This window comes from Miscanthus floridulus, chromosome 19 (genome assembly GCF_019320115.1).
Source record: "Miscanthus floridulus cultivar M001 chromosome 19, ASM1932011v1, whole genome shotgun sequence".
Lineage (NCBI taxonomy): Eukaryota > Viridiplantae > Streptophyta > Magnoliopsida > Poales > Poaceae > Miscanthus > Miscanthus floridulus.
Window position 1 is genome coordinate 29,227,888 of NC_089598.1, and position 27,358 is coordinate 29,255,245.

A 27,358-nucleotide genomic window follows, 5' to 3' on the forward strand; every position below is an offset into this window, starting at 1 on the left:
AATTAATGTGACGGAGAAAGAGTGAAAAAACTTGGAATTTGGAGGTGATCTAAACAAGCCAGTCGACTTTTGAATTTCGAGAGCAAACTTGGGTCAGTGACTGGCACGTGACTTTTGAGTGACAGGTAAATCCAGCCAATAGCTTCGCGGACTTTGGGGGCCGCGGTGGGGACGCCGGCCGGACGTACGTAGGCGATGAGACGGCGACAGGAGATGGAGGAGATCAACAAGTGCCGAGCCCTATAGTCGTGCGGCGGCGTACAGCGTCAGCACGGTAGCGACTGCCGTGTGCCTGCCGGGCGGTGTCTGCCGCGGGCAGAGGCAGCTGGAGCTTAGCTGCACGGGACTGCAACTTGCAGCGATCGGCTGCCTGCCAGTGCCAAGGAGGTGGTTGGGTTGGGTGGGCCGCCCCCGCCACAGACCGTTTCCGTTTGCTTGCGCCCGTTTCGTCAAAGAAAAAGGGAGCCGAGGAAATCGACAGCAGCGCAGCGCGAATAGCTGATCCATCTTGGCGTCAAGTATCTTTCGGCCCGTCGTCAGCGTGTGGGAGGAGAGCTGGAAGTGGAAGCCATCGGGCCGCGACAGGGGATGGGCACGAGCATGCCCGGAAGCTTCGTGCCACGAGCAGGGACACTGTTCGTTCTTCTTCAGGTTATCATCAAAAGGAGAATAAACGAAAAAAACAAACAAAAGGCTTGTTTTTTTTCATTCTTTCAGGATTTTCCTTTCGGGAAAAGTTTTTTCTAGTACATGTGCTAGGGTGCTGGTGTTGTTCGTCATGATCCCACTTTATCGGTTTGATTCTCCGTACAAAAGAGCTCTCGATTCGCCCCCAAAAATGCACGAGCCTTGTCTCACTTCGCGCCGGACTGTCACGCTGGTCTGACGCGCTCGTCAGCCAAGACAAGCTGGGGCTGTGTTGCGTGTGAACCTGGCGAAGGAACGATCTTGCTGTCCGCTTCAAACCGCGGTTCCAGTTACAACTCACGCCCACAAATCTGTGTGTTCAACTGTTCTGTCCATGATCGACGTTCAGTTTTCAGCGTGGCTTTGGACCTTTCCTGCACACCCTCTGTTTTCCTACTTCGCAACCGCATCATCACCCCGTTCGCTTCATCGTTTATGTGGCTTATAAGTCAGCTAATGCTTTTTTTTTTGTTGTGAAAGAAAAACACTTTATCATAGCTGATAAACATGGCTGATACGATCAAGCGAACATGGTGCATGAATATGATGCAGTGGAACTCCATTCCACAATCTCCTCGTCGTCGCTTAAAAAAAAAGAGCATGTCCTCTAATAATTGCGGCTCAACTTAAAATTTGAATGTAAAGTTATTCATTCACTCTCTTTCATTATTTGCTTTTGCATGAGGGCAGTGCACATGGGGGGCAGAAGAAGGGTCGGCACAAAGCCACGGTACAACAGTTTTGGCCGTGCCTGTTACGCTTACGCATCATCAGCAATCAAGCCGCCGACATGGGTAGATCAATCACGCAGATGAACACAAGTCCTCCTGACACTAATGTCGTTTATTTACAAGGCATGGACGGCAGTACGAGAGATACGACTTGCATTGGGGCGACAGACCTCAACTCAACATGCCCGCTATTAGGTCCAGTTTAGATCAAAAAATTTTACAAAAATTTTCAAGATTTTTCGTCACATCAAATCTTTAGACGCATGTATGAAGTATTAAATATAAATAAAAAATAAAACTAATTATACAGTTTAGACGAAATTCACGAGACGAATCTTTTAAGCCTAATTAGACTATGATTGAACATTAATTGACAAATAACAACGAAAAGCGCTACAGTGTATTTTGTAAAAAATTTCGCCATCCAAACATGCCCTAGTTGAGAACTCCATCTGATGTCTTCTCGATGACGAAAGTGTCCCAAAAACATTTCCCCGACTGTTTCCGTCAGGCGTTGGCAACTGATGTTTCGGACCAGTATCGGCTCTTGCTGCAAACCAATGCGGCACTCACCACTAAGCCGCGCTTCCACTCTGAAGTTTGAAGTGTTCCATACATGTCCTGTTCGCCCGGTCGTAAATGATTGTAAATTTCCAGCCAGAATAGTAGTTTTCTCTCACACTAAACCAGCCGTAATAATCCACGATCGTATACGATCGTTTCAGCCCCAACCGAACAGGCTGACAATTGTTTGGACTGCATGTTCAGAAACCTGATCTAACAACTGCAGCGCTGGTCTAAAACGTAGATCAGAGGATAATCTTGATTTAGACGGGGAAACTTGTTCCTGTACCTCGCCCTTGCGCAGTTGCGTCCATGGCGCTGCAGCGACGTGGACGCCGGTGTCGTGGCAGCGTAGGTGCGGTGGAGACCAGAGGACGGGGGCTGCCGGCGGCGCTTCCCGTCACTTGCAGCGCTGCCCACGATCGGAGGGGCTACTAGGGTTCTTCGGTAGGGTCCAGTGACGGCGTTGAACCTCGTGTCTTGTACCCCGGCCCCCACCTCCTTCTTATAGCGCTGTGTGACAGGGGCCCGCCGACCAGTGGTTGATTGTGTGTCCCCGATCAGGACACAGTCAAGGGGTCCGACACGGTCGTTGGACTGAGTCGGATGAGATCAATCCTAACATTCTCCCCCTTGATCTCACCTTATGACTTAAACTTAACTTACTTACTTTATCTTGCTCCCATTCCATCACAGATCAGTGCATAGAGTGTGCCTCATCGTCACGGTCTGTTGCCATTAGATTAAACAGCTACAACGCACATCTCTGTTTTGAAACAGATACTCAACTAGGCCCTTAGTATCCAGAAATCATAGGCTTTCCCATAAATCCATGTCGACTGTGTGTTCTCTGAACGCACTGGGTGGTTAGCCTTTGGTAAGCGGATCCACAAGTACTTACTCGGTACTTATGTGCTCAATGCTTTCAAAATGATTCTAGATTTTCTCCTTTACAACATATTCCTTAGTGTCGATGTGTTTGGCAGCACACTTGACTTGTTGTCTTAGGAGTTAACTTACTTTAAATTGTTATTGTTGTTGTCTACCATTATTAAATCCGGATATAAATTCTCTTAACCTCCTTTTGCCTGTTCCTTAAGCCTCATGACAAGCCATACTATGGTATGCATCACTGATGACACCCCAACCGCTTCTTTGGAGCTTTTCCACAATAATACTTCAACTACGAGTGTTTGACAACTACTGTGGATTTTACTACATATCTCGCAAAGACTTAACTTTTTGTACCCTCAACTAATTAAGAGTACTTATTCTTTCTTACTCAGCATGAGGCCTATGATACTTTGCAAAATTGCAAGACATTCTCAACTCAATTCTAGTGATCTATATCTGAATTGGACTTCTGCTAAAATATCCCGGATACATAAACTACATCAAGGTAAGTTCTTACTTGTACTTGTACACACATCAAGCTTTCAATAGCTGAAGCATATGGAACCATATTCTTTTGATCGATCTCATATCGGTTCATGGAACACTTAAAGTTGCCAAATCCATTACCCTTGACTATAGAAGCAGGCATAGATTTACTCACATGCATACTTTACTTCTTTAGAATATTTTCTAAGCATGCCTTTGCGATAGTCCTAATACCCCATTTTATTCTATCTCGGTGAATTTTGATTCCTTGAACCAATGACGCTTCACCAAGATCATTCACATTGAAACTTGAGGGCAAAACTTCTTCTCCAATAACAAATTAACATCACTACTAATGAGTAGAATGTCATCTATTCATAGGTTGTGGAAAGTGATTTTCCATTCTTGAGCTTTGCATAAATGCTATTGTCCTTCTTATTTTCTTTAAAAAACCTAAACTTTCTTATCGTTTCATCAACTTCAAATACTACTGTCTAGAGACTTACTTCTAACCCATAAATGTATTTCTACAGGCGGCATCTCTTATGTTCTTTTCTTCCACGACAAAACCCTTTTGGGGTTATGCCATGTAAACGTTTTCATATAAATCCCCAATGAGAAATGTCGTCTTTACATCCATCTGATGTATTTCTAAATCGTAATATGCCATGAACACCATTATGATTCTAAAGAATCCTTGCATGAGACTGGAGAGAAAACTCTCATTGTAATCTTTTCATTCTCTTTGCATAAAGCATATTGCTACAAGTCGTGTTTTATATCTTTCTATATTCACTTTGGAGTCACATTTTGTCTTGTAGACTCATTAATAGCCTACTGTTTTTGCTCCATTAGGAATTACTTCTAAGTCTCAAACATCATTGGTATTCAACGAATTCATTTCAACTTCCATAGCTTTCTGCCATTTAAACGAGTAAACGTTTCTCATGGCTTCTTTAAATGAGGTAGAATCACCCTCCATTTGAATTTCTTTACTAACATAGACTTTATAGTCATTGGAAAAACTGGTTTACTAATTCTTTAAGATCTTCTGGGGCCTCATCTACTGGCACTTTTATATGGAGCTGTTGTTGCTCTTCATTGCCAAGAGACAATTGATTCTACAGGCTACTGTATTACAAGATCCTTGTTTATATTATTCATCTTCTTCAAAAAGCCAACAATAGGTATTGTATAAGTCATACAACATCAACAGGTATTGAGAGATTCGTTGTTTTTGAATCACTGAAGTGAGCATGCAGTCCCGCTTTTCTTTAAGTCTTAGGTCTCTATATACCTCTACATGCCATGCTCCACCAAATCTTTCCATCTTTTCTAAAGATAGTGTATCTTCAAATATCTTATTTTGGGTTTAATCTGTTAAAATCTTATATGGCACTTTAAGCACCACCTTAACATCTTTGAGACTGACTACGCTATTTTCCAGTCAGAACTTTAAAAGGTCCAGGAATTTAGCTATTTCTCTGTTTAGGGGTGTCATTGTTGTAACCGTTGTACTCCTCCAACGTCCTTTATCTCACTCTTAATGAAGAGTATCTTTCTTAATTGATCTTTATCTCACTCTTAATGAAGAGTATTTTTCTTAATTGATATTAATATTCTCCCCCTTAAAATATGGCATGAACTTTACTACCATAATTTCAATAACTATTTAGAAAGCCCGTAAACGAGGAGACACTTATAACTTACTTCATTCACATGATTGTGTCATGTAAACAAAGTTATTTCTTGATCCATTTAGGAGTACACTTTTCTTAATTCACTTTAAGAACTCAACGATGTCTTTCATTAGCGGTACTTTTGCAAGTCACGCTTGCATCTTTTTCTTATCCTTTGGTTAGTATTGACCATAACGATGCATTTCTATTGTACCATGGTCAATACTAGGATAGCATAAGAGTTACCCAAACTTATCTCGCTATGTGGGGTACAAAAACATATGATTCATCATAAAACTTCTCCCGCCATGCAGGATGGACTAGCATAATTACTATGCCAAAACTTCTCTCCATGCGGGATACATCTATACGAAATCTTAGTCATGACGACTAAAACATTCACTTATACTTCATTTTTCAATTAAATCTTCCCGTTTGTTCCAATTTAATCAAAAAATTTGTAAACAAACTCAAATATGTCCTAAACTGGCTTGACTCAAGCCTTTTCATTCACATACCCTAGCATTGCAGCCCGTTGGCATGCAGCCGAGTGATCTCGTCGGTTAAAAATAAAACATACAATATGCTTCTGCATTAATTCTACATCACCGTTGGGCAGAAAATAGAATTAATGCATAAATCTCATAAATTAACTTAAAATCCATATAACTACTCATTAAAATTAAATTCTTTCATTGGCTCGAATTTAATTAGATGATAATCAACTTCATTGCAGCGGAAATATGTTAATAAAATATATTCTATTAGTTCAGAAATATTTCTTGGTCCTTATCTACTCTCTGAAAAATTGACCACGTTGGTGTAAAATTTATCAGAGATTTAAACCTCAAACTTAAATTAATTATAATATTGTCATCATCAACGTTGGTCAGAAAATGACAATAGAGGATAAGCACAATCATAATTCACTAAATATAACTGCTCTTTAAATTAAATTCTCCCATTGGTTCTGAAAGCATCTAGGCCCCTTGTTGGGTTTCGGTGATTAATGACAATACAATATTACTATGACTAACGTGTATTTTGCAGAGGCAATTAAGTTAGGTCATGGTAATGGAGATCGATTAGGCAATCAAGGTGGTCATGCCCCTACGATGGAAATCATTTCGGTTTTCAAAGGATGGACGACAAGGTTAAGGATGACTAGTTCTAAGTGTCGATTGGAGTTGGAGAGACACTTAGAGTAGTTTAGGACTTTGTTTTTCCTTTGATCTAGATGAGTCTAGTGAGTTAGGTGTGGTGCACACTTGTTAAAACTAGCACTAGGTAGCTCCACAACAGCCCTATGATCCTATGGAGCAAACTTCATTCACATATGATCGAGAGTTGGAAGTGAATGAAGGGTCAAATGCTGACCAGACGCTGGCTCCGGTGCGACCGGACGCTGGCCATAGGGTCCGGTCAGTTCATTTGATCAAGGAGATTGCGTTCGATGCGACCGGACGCTAAGTGCTGAAGTGACCGAACGCTGAGTGGCAGCATCCGGTCGACTCCAGTATGGTTCCAGAAGAGTGAATCTACGACCGGACACGTCCGGTCAATACTGATCGGACCCTGAGGATCCAGCATCTGGTCGAGTACAGTAAGGTTCTAGTGAGGGTTTAATGCGACCGGATGCGTCTAGTCAGTGGTGATCGGACCCTACCAGCGTCCGATCAACACTTAATCACTGGTGTGCGGGTTGAACTGACCGGAGCGTCCGGTCAACATGACCGGAGCGTCCGGTCACCCCGCAGAGGCACATAACGACTGCCTTATAAATAGAAGCTCCACTCGTGTGTGGAGTTACTTTTGCTCATTCCAACAGCTGAGAAACACGTTTGTGAGTGCCAAGAAGAGCAAGGTCCTAGTGAGGTGATTGAGATTTGAGAATCCAAGAGAGTAGCCTCATTAGTGAATCAAGAGTAGCAAAGTGTGCATCCATCGTTCTCATTAGGCTTCGTGTGGTCAAGTGAGGGTTCGTGCTTGTTACTCTTGGTGATCGCCATCACCTATATGGCTTGGTGGTGATTGGGAGCTTGGTGATCACCCGGCGGAGCTTGTGGGTGACCCAACTCAAGTTGTGAGCGGTTTTGGGTGATTCACCATGACGAAGTGTTGAAGAATCAACCTGTAGAGAGCACTTGATCCTTGCGCGGATCAAGGGGGAGCTACACCCTTGTGTGGGTGCTCCAATGAGGACTAGTGGGGAGTGGCGACTCTCCGATACCTCAGCAAAACATCACCGCGTTCCTCTCTCTCTATTTTACTTTGAGTATTTACTTTGAGCATTTACTTTGAGCAATTTAATACTTGTTTTTACATTCATAGAATTGCCATGCTAGAGTAAGTTTGGAACATAGGTTGCAAGTCCTTTGTGCGTTAGATTGATAGAAACACTTTTCTAGGCATAAGGGGTTAATTGGGCTAACCGTAGGATTTACTTATTGCAAGAAAATTTAGAATTAGCCCAATTCACCCCCCCCCCTCTTGGGCATCTTGATCCTTTCAATTGGTATCAGAGCCTCGTACTCACGTTTTTAAGCTTAATCGCTTAGAGCAAGATGTCTCACAGGGATGGACCTCCTCCTATCTTTGAGGGAGATGACTTTCCATATTGGAAAATCCGTATGGAGGCGTACTTAGAAGCTCTAGATGTTGGTATACTTAGAGCCGCCACACAAGGCTTCCCAAAACCTCAGGATGCTACACACTTACAAGGCGATGAGGTTAATTATGAAAAGTGGAATGCAAAGGCTTGAAACAACATCTTTAGAGGCCTTTATAAAGATGTGTTCAACCGCGTAAGGAACCATAAAGACGCCCATGCACTATGGTTGGACGTTTATGCGCTCCATGAGAGAACCAAGAGTGAGCGTGAGGAACGCTATCATCTTGTGATTAAAAAGCTAAATTCATTTGAGATGCTTCCCAAAGAATGTGCTAATGAGATGTATTCATGTTTGAATGTTCTTGTAGAGGAAGTTAATGGGCTTGGACTTACTCAAATATCACCATCCGACGTTGTGAGAAAGATCTTGAGTGTCCTCCTCATTGACAAATATGGGCATATTATGACCGTGCTACACCAAGGTGATCTTTCCACCGCTACACCGACACAAATCTTGGGAAAGATCAATGCTCATGAGATGTACATGCACATCACGCCACAAGATGGCTCATCCTCTACCAAGAAGAAAGAGAAGGACATAGCATTCAAAGCTAGCCAAGATAAGGGCAAAGCAAGACTTAAGTATGAGAGCTCAAGTGATGAAGAAGATGAAGATGAAGATCTTGCTCTCATGGTGAAGAAAGCTACCAAAATGCTAAAGAATCTAAACAAGAGTGGCATCAAGTTCGATGGCAAGAAGAAGAAGTTCTTTATAAGCTCTAGAAGAAAGCCAATCTCCGAAATGGATTGCTTTAATTGTGGTGAACTTGGTCATCTAGCACATCAATGCATCAAGCCCAAGAAAGACAAGTTCAAGAACAAAAACAAGGGCAAGAAAGATGACTCAAGTAATGAAGATGAAGATGAGAAGAAGAAGAACAAGCCATACAAGAAGAGAGATGGCAAAAAGAGGGACTTCCACAAGAAGAAGAAGAGTGGAAAGGCCTACAACATCAGTGATTGGCTCACGAACATTGATTCATCTAGTGGATCATCCGATGATGATAGTGAAAATGAGAAGGTGGCCGCCATTGCTATTGATCTTTCATCTTCACCGCCACCAACGCCATCATCCTCTACACACCTATGCCTTATGGCCAAGGGTGAATGCAAGGTAAAAAATAATGATGATAGTAGTCATGATGAGCAAGCTAGTGATGATGATAGCGATAGCGATGATGATGATTCACCTTCATATGATGATCTTGTCAAAATACTAAAACAATACACTAAGATCATTAGAAAGAGTAGAGCTAAAAATGAAAAGCTTGATGCTAAAAATGATTCACTCTTAGCAAAATGCGATACATTGGAAAAGGCTAATGTTGAGCTTAAAGAGACAAATGATGCTATATTATCCAAACTCAAGGAGCTCAAATCTTCTAAGAAAGAGCTTAAAGATAAACATGATAAACTTGAGTGGGTGCACAATGAGCTCATCACTAGCCACAACAAGCTAAAAGATAAACATACAACTCTAAAGATCAATTATGATACTCTTGTTATTGCTCAAGAATTTTTACCAAATGAGCCACATGATGCTACTAACCATGTTTGTCATATTGATATAGCTACATCATGTGATGATTTGATTGATGAGAGCATTGAGCAAGGATCTAGTGGCAAAGGCAAGAAAGTGGTTGAGCGCAATGACTATGATGAATATGTCAAGCTCAAGAATACAAATGAAAAGATCATGAAGATCTTGAAGAGATGAAAAGCCACAACACCATTGTGTTAGAAACTCTTGATCATGATGAAGAGTTGATCCTTGAGAATGAGAAGCTCAAAGAAGAAAACAAGAAGCTCAAGGAAGAGAAGAACAATGATATTCTCAAGGAAGAGAACAAGAAGCTCAAGATGGAGAAAGAGCATCTCAAGATGGGATTGAGCAAGTTTGCAAGAGGCAAGCATCTCCAAAGTGAGCTACTCATAAACACTACCATGAAGATGGACAAGAGAGAATAACATTTGGAGATAACTCAAAGGGCAAGGTTAAAGGATTGGGCAAAGTGGCAATATCAAATGATCATTTCATCTCCAATGTGCTTTATGTTGCTTCATTGAGCTTCAACTTGCTATCCGTTGGACAATTGTGTGATCTTGGCTTCCAATGCTTGTTCACCGAGAAGGAGGTTGTTGTATCCAAGGTAGATGATAATCAAGTGATATTCAATGGATTTAGATACAACAACTTATATCTAGTGGACTTCACCTTCCGAAGATGCAAATTTGAAGACTTGCCTATTCACCAAAACAACACTTGGGTGGCTATGGCATAGAAGACTTGCTCATGTTGGGATGAGCTCACTCAAGAAGCTTATGAAGAATGATTTGGTGAGAGGGTTGAAGGATGTGAAGTTTGAAAAGGACAAGCTTTGTAGTGCATGTCAAGCCGGCAAGCAAGTTGCAAATACTCATCCAACCAAAGCTTTCATGTCAACCATAAGAGTGCTAGAACTCCTTCACATAGATTTATTTGGACCAACAACATACAAGAGTTTGGGAGGAAATTTTATTGTCTTGTGATTGTTGATGACTATTCAAGGTATACATGGGTATTCTTTCTTCATGACAAATCCAAAGTTGCATCTTATTTCAAGAAGTTTGCTAAGAGAGCACAAAATGAATTTGAAGTAAAGCTCAAGAAGATAAGAAGTGACAATGGGAAAGAATTTGACAACACAAACATAGAAGCTTATTGTGATGAAGTTGGAATCAAACATGAAGTCTCCGCAACTTATACTCCTCAACAAAATGGTGTAGTTGAGAGGAAGAACCAAACATTGATCACTCTAGCAAGAATAATGCTTGATGAGTATAACACCCCCGAAGCTCTATGGGCAGAAGCAATCAACACTGCATGCTATGCATCCAATCGCCTATTCCTTCAAAAGTTTTTTGGCAAGACACCTTATGAGTTGCTCAATGGGAAGAAGCCAGATGTCTTCTTTAGGGTGTTTGGTTGCAAATGCTACATCTACAAAAGAGGCAACACCTAGGTAAGTTCCAAAGACATTGTGATATTGGTTTTCTTATTGGTTACTCATCAAAGTCCAAAGCATATAGAGTATTTAATCATGCCACCAGGCTTGGTTGAAGAAACATATGATGTGGAATTTGATGAATCTAATGGCTTCCAAGGAGCACATGAGAATCTTGATGATGTAGGTGATGAATCATTGAGGGAGGCTATGAAGAATATTCTGGTGGGAGACATCAAGCCAAAAGATGATGAAGATGATGTACAAGTCATTGATCAATCCTTCTTCATCAAGTGTGCCACAAGATGGTGAAAAAGATGGAAGAGTAGAAAATAAAGATACTCATATCTCCCATGAGCAAATGGTGGTACAAGCACAAGATGTTGATGCTCCACAACCTCCTCCTCAAGTGGTCAATAGAAGAAATACACCTCTCCTACAAGATCATCCACAAGATCTCATCATAGGGAGTCCATCAAAGGGTGTAATGACTCGATCTCAAAAACTTGCTTCATTTATTGCTCATCACTCTTTTGTCTCTTGCTATGAGCCTACCAAGATAGAAGAAGCTCTTAAAGATCCGGAATGGATCAATGCCATGCATAAAGAGTTGAACAACTTCACTCGCAATGAAGTTTGGACTCTTGAAGAGCGGCCAAAAGGTGCAAGAGTCATTGGAACAAAGTGGGTGTTCCGCAATAAGCAAGATGATCAAGGTGTTGTTGTGAGGAACAAGGCAAGACTAGTTGCAAAGGGGTTCTCCCAAGTTGAAGGTTTGGATTTTGGAGAGACCTTTGCACCGGTTGCAAGATTAGAAGCCATCCGTATCCTACTTGCATATGCATCACATCATGAAATGAAACTATATCAAATGGATGTAAAAAGTGTATTTTTAAATGGCTTTATTAATGAACTAGTCTATGTTGATCAACCTCCCGGGTTTGAAGACCCTAGATATCCTAATCATGTTTATAGGTTGTCCAAGGCACTATATGGGCTTAAGTAAGCCCCAAGAGCTTGGTATGAGTGTCTTCGGGACTTCCTCATTGAGAAGGGCTTCACCATTGGGAAGGTCGACACCACACTATTCACCAAGAAGCTTGATGGGCATATCTTCATTTGTCAAGTATATGTTGTTGATATCATCTTTGAATCATCAAATGAAGACTCATGCAAAGAATTTGGTGAATTGATGTCAAAGGAGTTCGAGATTTCCATGATTGGTGAGCTTACATTCTTTCTTAGTTTTCAAGTCAAGCAAATGAAAGAAGGCATCTTCATCTCTCAAGAGAAATACACAAAAGATCTTCTCAAGAGATTCAAGATGGATGAATGTAAGCCAATCAAGACACCAATGCCTACCAATAGACATCTCGACCTAGATGAGGGAGGTAACCCAGTTGATCAAACTCTCTACCATTCCATGATTGGTAGCTTGTTATATTTAACCGCATCTAGGCCCGACATCATGTTTAGTGTGTGTATGTGTGCTAGATTTCAAGCTAATCCTAAGGAAACACATTTAATTGCCGTAAAAAGAATCCTTAAGTATCTTAAGCACACACCAAGCATTGGCCTTTAGTATCTTAAAGGAGCTATATTTGAATTAGTTGGCTATTCCGATTCGGATTATGCCGGTTGCAAAGTTGATAGAAAAAGCACATCCAGAGGGTGCCATTTGCTTGGTAGATCACTTGTGTCTTGGTCCTCTAAGAAACAAAATAGTATGGCTTTGTCCACCGCCGAAGCAGAATATATTGCCACGGGTGCTTGTTGTGCACAAATATTATACATGAAACAAATTTTGCTAGACTATGGTGTAGTTCTAGAAAAGGTACCTCTTTTGTGCGATAATAAAAGTGCGGTAAAACTTGCAAATAATCCGGTTCAACACTCTCGCACCAAGCACATAGATATCCGCAATCACTTTCTAAGAGATCATGTTGCTAAAAATGATATATCACTAGAAGGTGTAAGAACCGAAGATCAATTAGCAGATATCTTCACTAAACCTCTGGATGAGGCTACATTTTGTAGATTGCGGAATGAGCTCAATGTGCTTGATTTTAGCAACTTCACTAAAAATTGAGCTTGTGTTGTCCCTTGCATTGCATTGTAATATACAACATGTTTAATGCTTTATAATGCATATAGGGCTTGTCTAACATGATTAAGATAACCGCCGAAAAGCGTGTGAAGAAGCTTAACCTTGGATCAAACTTGACAAGCAACTAGATTTACTTACAAGTATTGCATATGCATGAATGTTGTTTTGTCGTTTTGTTCCATTTGCCCTCTTATTGCCTATTTTCTTAAAAAGAGCTATAGCCTAAGGCAAAATATTTTGAAAAATATGAGGGTTTGAGAGAGGTCACTCACATCAGTCCTAATTGGTGTTTATTTGGATCTTATTTGAGTTGGGACTCGATTGGGAATAGGCAGCGCGAAGGAACTTTGAAGATCTGCTAAAAAGGGTGACCAGACGCTGCACCGGACTCTGCAGTCTAGCGTTCGGTCAGTTGACAGGTGGTGAACTTGCTACAAAGGAGTGACCAGACTCTACCTTTCAACATCTAGTCAGATGACGTCTCAGCATCCAGTCGTGTGAAGAAGAATCAGGCTGAGTTGATCGGACTCTGGCTGCGTCCGGTCGGTGTTCACCGAACACGTCCGGTCGTGATTCCAGAGGAATTGGACCTCTCTAGAATCGACAGGACACTGGGTGGTAGCGTTCGGTTGCTACCACCGAAGCGTCTGGTCAGTAGATATCATGCGGCATTAAGTCTCTTTCCTATTTTCCGTTTCTGACTCGTGAGGGCCACCCTATTTAATCAAAGCACCGACGATTTCTTTTGACCTAATCCACTACTGACATCGTCGTGCCCCCATCGTCCCGTGCCGCCACATCATGCTCGCTGGATTCGCCACCTACGCACCTCCAGTGACTTCCCGCGCCGCTGAGCCCCGCATGCCTTAGCCCGTGCGCACGCCGCCGCTAGCCCATGTCCACGCCATCTCCAGCTGCTCGCGGCATCACCGCGCCTGCTCTGCGCCACCTAGCATGTCGTCGTGTCTTTCTTCCAGTGCCATCGAGGTTCCACACCGTGGCCTGCACCGCCGTGGTCTAGAGCTGCCTCTCTGCCGTCCACATCCAGTGTCGGTTAGGGTCTGACCTAATGCCATTGCCCTTGACCTAGCTCCTAACCCTCATTGCCTCGCTCGTAACCTAAATCAATTTCAAAGCATTGTTCTCCATTGCATCCAGGTCTATTGACTAACTGCTCACCGCCAACCCTAACTCGATGGTTCCCCCACGTGTCACTTTCCTTTTCTTTGGATCGTCGGTTCATCAGGTAGCATGCCAGTCGATTCAATTTTGTACCTACATTGCTTGCTCTCATAGGGTTTCGCATCTATTAGATATATCGTATTTACTTGTATATCCATCTATTCCATCGTGCAGCGAGTCGGTGTCGTTGAGGTGACAGGTGCTATTGTCAGTTAACTCAGAGCCAAGCTCATGAGTATGGATCAAGGCCAAGCCTCAAAAGTGTCAGTGGACAGTTGCTCTTGTCAGCGGCAGTGGTTCTAGTCAGATCAGATGGCTCGCACCAAGAACGTTGGTGGTGGTCCAGAAGATGATGATCGGAGGCCTCCGCCTCGCCTGCCTATAGGTCTTAAAGGCAAGGCGACAAAGAAGACTACATCCAAGAAGAGGAAGTACCCTAATGCAGAGACAGCCAGAGCAGCTGTAGTTGCTGAGGCCACAGAGTGTGCCGAGAGAGGAGGTGCCCGCAGTGGAGTTGTCATTGCAGATCATCTGTTACCAGATGCGCAGGGTAGACTTGAGCAGATTGAGCATCTTCATGGTAGTCCACCTGGGACTATCATGATGGCAGGACGATGTCTTCGCATTGTGGATCCTCAGCCTTAGGGGGAGTCACAGCAGGAGTCACAGCAGCAGCCCCCACTAGTAGAGCCTTAGCCAGCTCAAGAGACACATGAGGGACAGTCGTCACAATAGACTTAGGAGGGTCAATAGGCCAAGGAGGCTAAGGAGACTGAGCAGGCACCCCAGCCACTGCTATGCCGCTCTAGTCGTACCTAGGTTCCAGTGTTACCGAGGCCACCAACACAGCGGAGGGGATCACGTCCACCACCTTGTCCATAGGGTCTGCCTCTAGTGACCCACCTTGACTTGAGGGCCACCACGGCCAAGTAGGTTCAGCAGCTTCACTTTGTGGAGTTTGATGTGTGGTTTCCACCCAGGAGGGATGAGAGAGCTTCAGAGGGATTCTACACACCGCTCCAGGAAGACTTCTATAATGCATATCTAAATAGTGGAGCAGTTTTCAGATCTCAGCGGATTTGCAGCACTGAGGCTGTAGTCGCAGTAGCTGGAGAGCATATTCGCCCCTACCTTGCATATCTGCTAGGGCTAACAGATTTGATTAGATGGACTGGAGTATATGTTCCATCCTGGGTTCGTCAGTTTTATGCTTCTCTCTATATTGACCCACACCATAGATATATTCACTTTGCATTCAGAGGCAGAGATTGTAGGATGATGAGTTAGAGGGATAGGGAGATACTGAGGTTACAGGAGCAGCCTGTCAGGTTACATGAGGTATGCTATGGACAGCAATAGCCTCTAGGTGCCCTCATGGTGGTTTGGTGCCCCCTACAGATCTTGTGCGCCATTGCTTCATGGAGCCCTTTGGTGAGGGGTCAAGGAGGAACCCCAGTGACCTTACTCCTACTGCTAGAGTGCTAGAGGCTATCATTAGGAGGACACTACTTTCCAAGATGGGATACCGAGAGGGCTTGACTCGCCTCCAGCTTTGGCTCCTCAACGCCCTGATGCAGCAGACTGTGTTTGATATTTGGGACCTCCTTCTATCAGAGATGAAGGATACTATAGCTGAGGGCTTCAAGGGTCATAGGTAGCTTCCATATGCACATTGGATCACATTCCTTATTCTCAAGGCTGTGCAAGTTAGGACACCAGAGACGGTTGCAGAGTACAGAGGTGCCACTACAGAGTTTCTAGCTTATAACATGGCACAGAGGATCAGGCATAGCACTCCACAGGCACCCACTCAGCCTTGCCGTCGTCCAGATGTACCAGAGTTCGCAGCTCAGCAGGACGAGATTATCAAAGGCATAGCCACTACTGAGGACGTGCAGCTTGAGGCTTAGGAGGAGAGGAGCGAGTCTAATGATAGTTCAGATGACGACTACCTGCCTTTTCCTTAGATGCCTCCATGCAGACACGATGTAGAGGCCGGTAGTTCTAGCTTAGCTCCACCTGCACCACAGATGGACCCCATTTTGATTGCTATCCTTGAGCAGATGTAGCAGGATCAGGCTAGACAGGCTTAGGAGACCGCTGCTAACTTTGCACGGTTTTAGGCTTGTCAGGACGAGTTCCAGCGACAGCAGCAGGTCCTCCAGCAGCAGCAGCAGCAGCAGATGCATCGGCAGCAGTTACTCATGCAGCAGCAGCTTTTGGGATTCATGCAGCATGTAGTGACAGTCATTGGGGCCCCACAGCCACAGCTTTCGCCCTAGATTGGTCAGGCTACTACCACTATGATGACTCCAACAGTACAACCTAGTGGGCTTCAGAGTCAGGGATAGCCTCCAGCTCTGTTTGCTTCTCTCACAGTACAGGTGTCCCAGTGGTTATCCTCACCAGTGGTAGCCCCGCAGTTCACACCATATCAGACGGGCTTCACACCGGATTAGTTACCATCGCTATTTGTACCTAACATGTCAGTCTCTAGGAGTCTTGGAGGATCTTTCAGCGAGTTGATAGGGATGCCTACACCACCACATATGTATGCCCCAGGTCCCTCTACAGCAGCTCCTGTCGCCGTGACTACTCAGAGGCTCCCTTTGTCTGTCGCATCTTTAGATCCTACGACAGATATACCAGTAGCATCACAGGCAGCACCTGCTCCAGCTCAGACCTAGACCTCTTTAGCGATGCTTCTAGCCACAGATGGTCAGTCAGTACAGAGCTTAGGGTTAGATGATGATGGCGCCTAGTTCCAGCTTGCCCCTCGTACCTTAGTGCCCGGCTCGTTCGCTGCAGCCCCGCCGACCGACCCTTAGGTTTTGGTGTTTGACGCCAAAGGGGGAGAGGGTTCGAGTATGTAGACTCAAGGGGAGCGACTCTTAGGGGGAGCCTAGTTAGCTATTAGTCTATTATCTACATTTGGAGTCTTATTTGTGTGATATACTATTACTTTTATGCATTCGTGTGTTTACCTTCATGCATATTATTATATCTATGTGATAGTGATATCTACGTGATTGTGATTTATGACATGTGTGCTCTCTACTTTGAATTCATTTATATGTCATATCACTTGTGTTATGCACATTTGCTTTTGCTTCCACGCTTTACTCTGATGCAAATGAGCTTCATCACTTGTACTCATGCTTATTTCATATCTTTTGAGTACATTGTGTTGGCTTGGGTCATATAAGCGTGCCTAACGCTCTTGTTCTTATTGACAAAAGCTTATATGAACCAAGTATGTCAAAAACCTCACTCTTTCACATACTCGAGGTGGTATTGTCATCAATCACCAAAAAGGGGGAGATTGAAAGCATCTAGGCCCCTTGTTGGGTTTTGGTGATTAATGACAATACAAGATTACTATAACTAACGTGTGTTTTGTAGAGGCAATTAAGTTAGGTCATGGTAATGGAGATCGATTGGGCAATCAAGGTGGTCATGCCCCTACGATGGAAATCATTTTGGTTTTCAAAGGATGGACGACAAGGTTAAGGATGACTAGTTCTAAGTGTCGATTGGAGTTGGAGAGACACTTAGAGTAGTTTAGGACTTTGTTTTTCCTTTATCCGTACTATTAAGGGGGGTATGGACGGGTAGCTTGACCTAGATGAGTCTAGTGAGTTAGGTGTGGTGTACACTTGTTAAAACTAGCACTAGGTAGCTCCACAATAACCCTATGATCCTATGGAGCAAACTTCATTCACATATGATCGAGAGTTGGAAGTGAATGGAGGGTCAAATGCTGATCGGACGCTGGCTCCGGTGTGACCAGACGTGGGTCGCAGGGTTCAGTCAACTCCAGTAATGTTCCAGAAGAGTGAATCTATGACCGGACACGTCCGGTCAATACTGACCGGACCCTGAGGATCCAGCGTCCGGTCGAGTATAGTAAGGTTCTAGTGAGGGTTTAATGCGACCGGACGCGTCTGGTCAGTGGTGATCGGACCCTGCCAGCTGAAAGGTCCTAATATGGCTAGAGGGGGGTGAATAGCCTATTTAAAAATCTACAAATCAACTAGAGCAATTTGATTAGTATGATAAATAGCGTAATGCAAACTTGCTCTAGCTCTACAAGGGTTGCAAGCCACCTATCCAACAATTCTAGTTGCAATGATTACTTAGGCACCCAAACTTGCTATGTAACTACTCACTAAGAGCTCTCAATCTTGCTACTCTAAAGAGCTCAACTAGATGAATGACAATAATAAAGCAAGCTCTCAATTCTAATTATACTAAAGAGCGTGTATCAACTAGTTTGCAAGAATGTAAATAGGTGAGTAGGGTGATTATACCGCTGTGTAGGGGATGAACCAATCACAAGATGAAGATTAAGCCAATCACCGGGAGAATGCAAATGACAAGAGACAACCAATTTTTCTCCCGAGGTTCACGTGCTTGCCAACATGCTAGTCCCCGTTGTGTCGACCAACACTTGGTGGTTCAGCGGCTAAGAGGTGTTTCACAAACCTCATCCACATGATAGGACACCGCAAGAACCGACCCACAAGTGAGGTAACTCAATGACACGAGCAATTTACTAGAGTTACCTTTCGACGCTCCGCCAGGGAAGGTACAACTCCCCTCACAATCACTGGAGATGGCCACGAACAATCACCAACTCATGCCAATCCTCCACCGCTGCTCCAACCGTCTAGGTGGTGGCAACCACCAAGAGTAACAAGCGAAATCCGCAGCGCAACACAAATACCAAGTGCCCCTAGATGCAATCACTCAAGCAATGCACTTGGATTCTCTCCCAATCTCACAAAGATGATGAATCAATGATGGAGATGAGTGGGAGGACTTTGGCTAAGCTCACAAGGTTGCTATGTCAGTGAAAATGTGCAAGAGAGTGAGCTTGAGCCGGCCATGGGGCTTAAATAGAAGCCCCCACGAAATAGAGCCGTTGTACCCCTTCACTGGGTAAAACGTGCTCTGACCGGATGCTCTGGTCATACTGACCGGACTCTAGACACAGCGTCCAGTCCATAGATGTAAGCCACGTGTCATTCTAAGTTAAACTTGAGCCGCCAGATCACAACGGCTATTAACTGACCGGACGCTCCGGCAAAACTGACCGGACCCTGAACCACCAGCGTCTGGTCATTTACAGTAAGGGTCCAAATCCGGTTTTCTTCGATCGGACGCGTTCGGTCCACCTTGACCGGACACAGACCAGTGTACGGTGCTAAACCCTAGTCACTGTGTTGCCATGTTAGTTTGACCGGACGCAGAAACCAGCGTCCGGTGCATCTCAGGTCCAGCGTCCGGTGCAACACCGAAACTGGTGACCTCTCTGCCACACCTGACCGAATGCGCCGGTCCACCCAAGATCAGCGTCCGGTCACCCACAGTGACCTCCAATTTTTCTGTCTAGGGTGCCGATGGCACCGTCGGACTGTCCGCACTCTATGGGCGGACACTCCGCTAGTGGAGTTTCTTGCCCTTGCACCTAAGCTTCACTACCCTTGATCAAATGTGCCAACCACCAAGTGTATCACCTTGTGCACATATGTTAGCGTATTTTCACAAACATTTTCAAGGGTGTTAGCACTCCACTAGATCCTAAATGCATATGCAATGAGTTAGAGCATCTAGTGGCACTTTGATAACCGCATTCCGATACGAGTTTCACCCCTCTTAATAGTACGGCTATTAATCCTAAATATGATCACACTCACTAAGTGTCTTGATCACCAAAACAAAATGGCTCCTATATTTTATACCTTTGCCTTGAGCCTTTTGTTTTTCTCTTTCTTCTTTTTCAAGTTTAAGCATTTTACCATTACCATGCCATCACCATTGTCATGATCTTCGCCATTGCTTCATCACTTGGAGTAGTGCTACCTATCTCATAATCATCTTGATAAACTAGGTTAGCACTTAGGGTTTCATCAATTAACCAAAACCAAACTAGAGCTTTCACCAGCGTCCGGTCAACACTTAATCACTGGTGTGCGGGTTGAACTAACCGAAGCGTCCAGTCAACATGACCGGAGTGTCCGGTCACCCCGCAGAGGCACATAACGACTGCCTTATAAATAGAAGCTCTACTCGTGTGTGGAGTTACTTTTGCTCATTCCAACAGCTGAGAAACACGTTTGTGAGTGCCAAGAAGAGCAAGTTCCTAGTGAGGTGATTGAGATTTGAGAATCCAAGAGAGTAGCCTCATTAGTGAATCAAGAGTAGCAAAGTGTGCATTCACCATTCTCATTAGGCTTCGCGTGGTCAAGTGAGGGTTCGTGCTTGTTACTCTTGGTGATCACCATCACCTATACGGCTTGGTGGTGATTGGGAGCTTGGTGATCACCCGGCGGAGCTTGTGGGTGACCCAACTCAAGTTGTGAGCGGTTTTAGGTGATTCACCGCGACGAAGTGTTGAAGAATCAACCCGTAGAGAGCACTTGATCCTTGCGCGGATCAAGGGAGAGCTACACCCTTGCGCGGGTGCTCCAACAAGGACTAGTAGGGAGTGACGACTCTCCTATACCTCAGCAAAACATCGCCGCGTTCCTCTCTCTCTCTATTTTACTTTGAGTATTTACTTTGAGCATTTACTTTGAGCAATTCAATACTTGTTTTTACATTCATAGAATTGCCATGCTAGAGTAAGTTTGGAATATAGGTTGCAAGTCCTTTGTGCGTTAGATTGATAGAAACACTTTTCTAGGCACAAGGGGTTAATTGGGCTAACCGTAGGATTTACTTATTGTAAGAAAATTTAGAATTAGCACAATTCACCCCCCTCTTGGGCATCTTGATCCTTTCAGGTTCGAACTTAATTGGAAGATATCAACATTGAACTTTGCAGCGGAAACTTAAGAACATAATTTATCTACTTTTCAGAAGCATTTCTCTGTGCTCATCTACTCTATGAACAATTTATCCCGTTGGTTCAAAATTGAATAGAGGTGAAAACTAATCAAAATTCGCTTCTAAAAATAAATAAGCAGAAATTTTGCTACTAAAAATAGAAAAACTTAATTCGGACCAAGGCCGAATGGCGCGGTGCGTCCACATGCATTCCAGGCACGAAAACCGGCCCAAGGCCCATAGAAGCGCTGCGCCCTCCCGTGACCCAGGCCGCAACCTGGGCCTAGGCTGGGAAACCTCTTTCCCGCCTGGGCCACATTCAGCCCGAGCGATGCCGACCGTCGATCTTCATCCGACGGCTGTCTGTTCTTTTCGCCCGAGTAAAACCCCACCGCGGCGGTTCACCCTTGAACCCTAACTCACCCTAACTCATCAGCGTCTCCCTCCCTCTCGTCTCTTAGCTTTCAGCGCAGCCGACGTAACAACGATGACGACCCAAAGTGCGGCGCCGCCGTAGGTCCCCTCGGCGGAGCGCGCGCTCCCTAGTGGGTGAACACGCCGCCGTCGAGCGATCCTGTGACGGTGCCCTAGCCGGTGCTCGCGTGCGCGGTGACGAGCGGCGGCGTCTTTCTTTCCGGGTGCCGACGGTGAGGAGAGAAGGAAGACGGCGGCACGACTGCGGGGCCCCTCGCCGGCGCGCATACTCGGCCTAGGCTGAGTGTGCCGCCGTCAAGCGGCCTTGCGGTAGCGCCATGGATCCCGAGCCAGCACGTCAGAGACCGCGCGACGGCGTGGCGAGATCTCGGTGAACATCCTGCGCGGTGGCGTTGGTGACAGCGGTGAGGTCCAGGTAGGTCCCTCTCTTCATGTCGTCCTCTTGTCGGTTAGGGTTAGGGTTACGTATTTGTGTCTGGGTCGATCCGAATCGAGCCCTTTTTCTTCTGTTGTTCTTCCCCTTCTAGGGTTAGGGTTAGGAACCCTCTACTTCGATCCGAATTGGATCTCTCTCATCTACTTCTAAACTGCTACTACCCCGATCTAGATCTACTCACTAGAAAAACCTGGCTCTGGTATTATTGATAGACTGATTGTATCTCTAAAACGTAGATCAGTGGATAATCTTGACTTAGATGGGGAAACTTGTTCCTGTACCTCGCCCTTCTGTAGTTGCGTCCATGGTGCTGCGGCGACATGGACACCAGTGTCGTGGCAGCGTAGATGCGGTGGAGACCAAAGGGTGGGGGGTTGCCGGCGGCGCTTCTCGTCACTTACAGCGCTGCCCACGATCGGAGGAGCTACTAGGGTTCTTCGGTAGGGTCCAGTGGCGGCGTTGAACCTCGTGTCTCGCGCCCCGGTCCCCATCTCCTTCTTATAGCGCTATGTGACAGGGACCCGCCGACCAGTGGTCGATTGTGTATCCCTGGTCAGGACACGGTCAAGGGGTCCGACTCAGTCGTTGGACTGAGTCGGATGAGATCAATCCTAACATGGAACACACCTTTTTTTTTGTGTGTGTAGAACGTCTGCGACACACATTGGAGATATCAAGCAACAAGCCCGAACACCAGCTTACACAACACAGCTGTTACTGTTAGTCTTCCCACAACAAACGACATTCACACCCACTCCGGCCCAAACACAGCGACATCAGAGCACCGGTGGCGAGATGAAGAAGGGCTTCAACTCGTTGCACGCTCTGGTGGCTTGGCATCCGCGGAAAGAGCGCAACAAAAAGGCACAATTCTCTTGGGCACAGTTCTCTTGCGTTTTGGAGAAGAAAAAAGTGTCCCATGTGGGGAGAAATTATTCCAACACCCGGTTTGCTCCAGCACACGGGCGAAACCGATACAACCTCCAAATAAGAAAATATCAACAGACATACAGTTCACAACCCCTACGCCATACATACAGTTCTTTCATCTTTGCCTATCATCCATATCACCATATTCGACAAATCCTGATGGCTTCGGAATATTTCCTTTGACATGTTCGTGACTGAAACCCAACCAATTATTACAAACCTGTAGGCCATAGCTTTGATGCTCTTACCTTCATTCAGTAAATGAGATGGGAATCCAACAATGCTACACATCATGCAACAGCACTTTCCTTTTACGAATCAGCCTTGGAACGAGCTTAGTGCTCTAATGACATGTTCGTACACTTTGATGCCCCTCAGGAATACCTTATCTTCCAGAAACTGCAGCATTTAAATAAACATTGATTTTGAGCATCACATTCTCGAACAAAGGAAAGGAAAGCGGTAGCAGCCTGGTTTCAGTTACCTCGTTATGGTCATGTAGTAGTATTGGAGTATTTGTCATTGGAGAAAACCCGAGGGCAGGAATGCCCAGCTGCCTCACAAAACGTGAATCTGTGGTTGAAGATAAAATCTCAGGCTTAGATAGCTTTCCTCCCGCGGAGGTGATAGCCTTCTCAAATATGGGCCACCATGGGTTCGACTCGTTTGTTGCTGTGAATATGGGACGTCCAGCCACATCTGTTACTGGACCTTTCCGTATTAGCTGTATGACAAGAAGGGGTTTCAGGAAATGCAGTACTTGGTTTAGTTTCAGCTATGGAAATGACAATGAAACTAACTTTTCACCTGGTAGGTCAAGTTTTTATGAGCTGGTGCCCATTCCTCTTTGACTCTTCGTTTGATCAGTTCAATATCTTCAGTTGGAGGAAGGCGGAGATCAAAGCCAACCTCTGCTTCTGAAGGTTGCATATTCATCACAAAACCCTGCAAAAATCTGTCTTTAGAGACTACAAAAGCCACAAATAAATTGCACAGTAATGTTGAATTTGGTGCATGCCACTATCTGTAACTGGAGAACTTCTCTTAAAATAAAATAAATTGGAGACTTGTTCTTTTACGGTTTTACCTTAATTCAGATAACTGATTAAGTGCTGATCTTTTTAGTGTCATGTTTTGGAGTAAATTATGAGTGCCAATTAATTAGTGTTGTAGTACACGTGTGGTAAAATAATATTTAGTGAAATACTAAAAGAGTAAAGAGAGAGTTACAGCATTCTGAGATGGTGGTGTTCATTAATCATTACTCCATAGGCATGTTTAAGTATAGTTTTCGATCAAATGGGATGATCATAAATTCATCACACATAATCACATCGCGTTGCTGATTTTTGGAAAAAGTATGGGACTTCAACCAGAATTATCCTCGTCCTCGACATGGTTTCCTTTGCCCTTTAGTTTTGTTTGTTAGTTTTGTCCTAAGAAACTTCAAAAGATACAAAGTGGTAACCTTGTTCAATTGGTTCATACCCTTGAGCTTGCTTATCAAAATCACATGTAAAACAAGTTGACCTCTACCAATTTGATAATATGAGTTATATGGGATTCTTTGCACTGTCAATCCAGGCTTACTTATCCAATTAGTAAAGAAAGCAGGCAAAATCAAACACATTTTGTCATTACAAGTTTTTTTCCTTTTTTTTAAAAAAAAAAGCATTTTTCCCATGTGCCTTATTTGTTGCATGCAATGAACAGATGCAGATCCAATGATACTTGAACAATAAGAGTATAACTAAAAATTGCATGATATTATTTAGTCTTGCAAAGAAGGAAATAGAGGGATGAAAATGGACAATTAGAAAACCAGGGGACCAAAAACAAGAAGAATGGTCTAAGGATCAAATAGGATAACGAAGCAGAGGTCAAGAACAATTCCACATTTGTTTGCGACTAATTTCAATATCATACACTATTAAGGTCTGAAAGGAAGATACTGCCTTCCAAATTGATAATGTCCTAGAAATGAGAAAATTTTGTATTTGGCCCTAAAAATAATGCTCCTTTCTTATTTGACATCGAAACTGAAAATCTTTCCTATATGTCCCGATCTCGAGTTTTTCTTTCCTATTTGACACTTCCGTCAGTTTAGGTTGTTAACGGTGTCAAGTCCTATGTGAAAAGTCCGTTTTACCCCTAGAGTTTTTTACTAGTCCTGGTATTCCATGGTTAATATTGCTATCTTTCCTAATGTTTCAGTTTAAGATAAAAACATTCATAAAAGATAGCAATATTAACCATAGAATGCCAGGATTAGTAAAAAACTCTAGGGGTAAAACGGACTTTTTACATAGGACTTGACACCGTTAACAACCCAAACTGACGGAAGTGTCAAATAGGAAAGAAAAACTCGAGTTCAGGACATATAGGAAAGATTTTCAGTTTCGATGTCAAATAAGAAATGATCATTATTTTTAGGGCCAAATACAAAATTTTCTCCCTAGAAATTGTCTGACAAATGCTGACAGCTACAATGAAGGATTACATTATATTCATTTTTGCCAGACCTATTTAACAATTTTATCATGTTTATTGTTGTGTAGGTTGTAGAGAGTATCTGCATAACTTTACATCATAGCTTGCATGTTCTCTCCGATCAAGAATGAAAAACTTTTTATAGTATAGTAATTTAATCATATAATATATTATGTTTGAGTAAGTTGCACCCATCATACAACAACTAGGGAAGGCCAGTTATTCATTTGCTTAGTGGTTTTAAGGTATGCAGTTGGCCTGGTGTATATCTACAGCACAGCATGATTATAAAATCACTAACATGTAAAATCACATGTAAATGTTATAAGCCTGGTGGTTGCGTGCACAACAACAGGTTCCCAGGCAGTTCTGGAAGGGTTTCAATTCGTTATTTATTTTGGTTGTGTAGTGGTTGCGGAAACACAGCATTCAGAGCGATGCCAGATTGTGGTGTATGGCAGGTGCAAAACGGCTTGGTCCTTTGTGACCAAGGTTTTTCTTCATGTCCAAGGTCGTTTCCTGCTAATTTGTGGTGCCTCTTTTTTTCTGTATAAAAGGCCTGTATGTGTGTGGGTATGTCTATGAACTAGCAAAAGGACTAAATTTTTTCTCTCCTATTTACTACAATGATATGCTAGTTCTCCTGGATTCAAGAAAACAAAATTGCATACCAAAATATGTCTAAGCCATAGGAAACAATTTACTTTCAGTCTGCAACAGCAATCTCAAACACCAAACAGAAGTATTGAAGTAAACTTTTTGCTTACTAGCCTACTCCAGAAGCCTATAAAGACCCTGTTTGGATCAATGGGTTAGAGCTAGTTTGGGCTAGTTGGAGCTCAACTAGCCCTAAAATAGCCAAACAGGAGGGCTAGAGTGGGTTATTTGCAACTAGCCCACCCTAAAAAACTATCCCCCCAAAGAGGTGATTATTTGGGCTAGTTGGGGCTATTTGAGGTGGGGTCCACTGTTTTCTCTTTACTTTCACCTGCACCAATGATTTGGAAAGCACATTTATTATCATTTTAATCCTTGTATCCAAACATCTCTTAGGCTAGAGTTAGTTCAGGGCTAGTCCTGAGCTAGAAACTAACTCTAACCTCTAGCTGTGCTAGAGTATCCAAACAGGGCCAAAGTCAGGCATGGCGCTATTTGGTGGAAAGTACAAACATCCAAATTGCAAAAATGTTTAGTAACGGCAGGGCACTTGTGCCCGTCAGACCATTTCAAATTAGAATCTGATTTCGTGCACTATTGTATCGAAGCTAAATTAGATAAAACCATTGCTATACTTACCGTGGGGCTTGGTATGCCGGCCTTCATGTACACAGGATTCACCGAGACCACCTCGCCGGGACCCCTCTCCCCGGACTTCACCATCCTGAACTGCGCATCCCTGAACCCAGCGATGGTCTCCAGGCAATCCATCAAATTGTCCACGGCCGCGCCGTCGAACATCCTCGACCCATGCCCCGGCGCCCCCGCCGCCTTCACGATGAGCCTCCACACCAGCCTATCCGCGTAAAAGACCCTGAACACATCCGTCGGCGACGCCTGCCCCTCGTCGAGCATGAACCCGATGTTGAGGGCGCGGAACTCCTCCGACTGGGCGAACTTGTCGAACCCATCCGCGCCGCCGATCTCCTCGTCGGGGACCAGCGAGATGTGGACGGTGCGGGCGGGCGCGAACCCCGCGGCCTGGAGGCCCCGGATCGCCTCGAGGTACTGGACGGGGAGGCACTTGTCGTCCTGAGCGCCGCGCGCGTAGACGCGGCCCGTGGCCGGGTCGCGGTGCGCCGCGAACGGCGGGTGCGCCCAGTGCTCGGGCTCCGCGGGCACGGAGTCGATGTGGGAGTTGAGGAGCACGGAGGGGAGGGACGGGTCGGAGCCCCGCCAGGTGAGGAGGAGCAGCGGCTTGGTCTTGCACGGGGTGAAGTGGAGCGTGGTGGTGTGGAGGCCGAGCGAAGCGGCGTAGGGTAGGAGGAAGGCGGCGGCGCCCGCGTAGTCGGGGGACGGGTGCACCGTTCGGATGCGGAGGTATTCCTGGAAGCGGGCGACCTGGTCGGACTCGAGAGCCGTGAAGGGGTGGGCGAGACGGGGGAAGCCGGAGAGGAGGAGGACGACGAAGGCGAGCAGGAGACAGCGGAGAGGCGACGGCATCGTGTGGACTGGTGGATGCGCTGCGACTGCGAGCTGGGCTCCCAGCGAAGTGTCCCCATTCACTCTATTTGTTCTGTTGGCTCAGTCACAG

At 44.6% G+C, this 27,358-nt stretch overlaps 1 protein-coding gene across 1 annotated transcript; it reads right to left on the reverse strand.

The window, feature by feature from the left end:
• Nucleotides 1-22,549: 22,549 nt before the first annotated feature.
• LOC136526869 (uncharacterized) lies at nucleotides 22,550-27,324 on the reverse strand. The gene is made up of 4 exons (XM_066519442.1): nucleotides 26,404-27,324; nucleotides 23,425-23,562; nucleotides 23,102-23,341; nucleotides 22,550-23,016 (listed from the first exon to the last, which is right to left on the reverse strand). Exons 1-4 carry the CDS (start codon nucleotides 27,265-27,267, stop codon nucleotides 22,936-22,938), a joined length of 1,323 nt encoding a protein of 440 aa, XP_066375539.1. The 5' UTR covers nucleotides 27,268-27,324; the 3' UTR covers nucleotides 22,550-22,935.
• Between the last annotated feature and the right edge of the window lie 34 nt (nucleotides 27,325-27,358).

Coding starts and splice junctions, on each gene's coding strand:
- LOC136526869 (XM_066519442.1), bottom strand. CDS start 27,267: ATGCCGTCGCCTCTCCGCTGTCTCCTGCTCGCCTTCGTCGTCCTCCTC. Junction 23,342..23,424: donor ATAAAAACTTGACCTACCAG/GTGAAAAGTTAG, acceptor CTTGTCATACAG/CTAATACGGAAAGGTCCAGT. Junction 23,017..23,101: donor TACTACATGACCATAACGAG/GTAACTGAAACC, acceptor TAAATGCTGCAG/TTTCTGGAAGATAAGGTATT.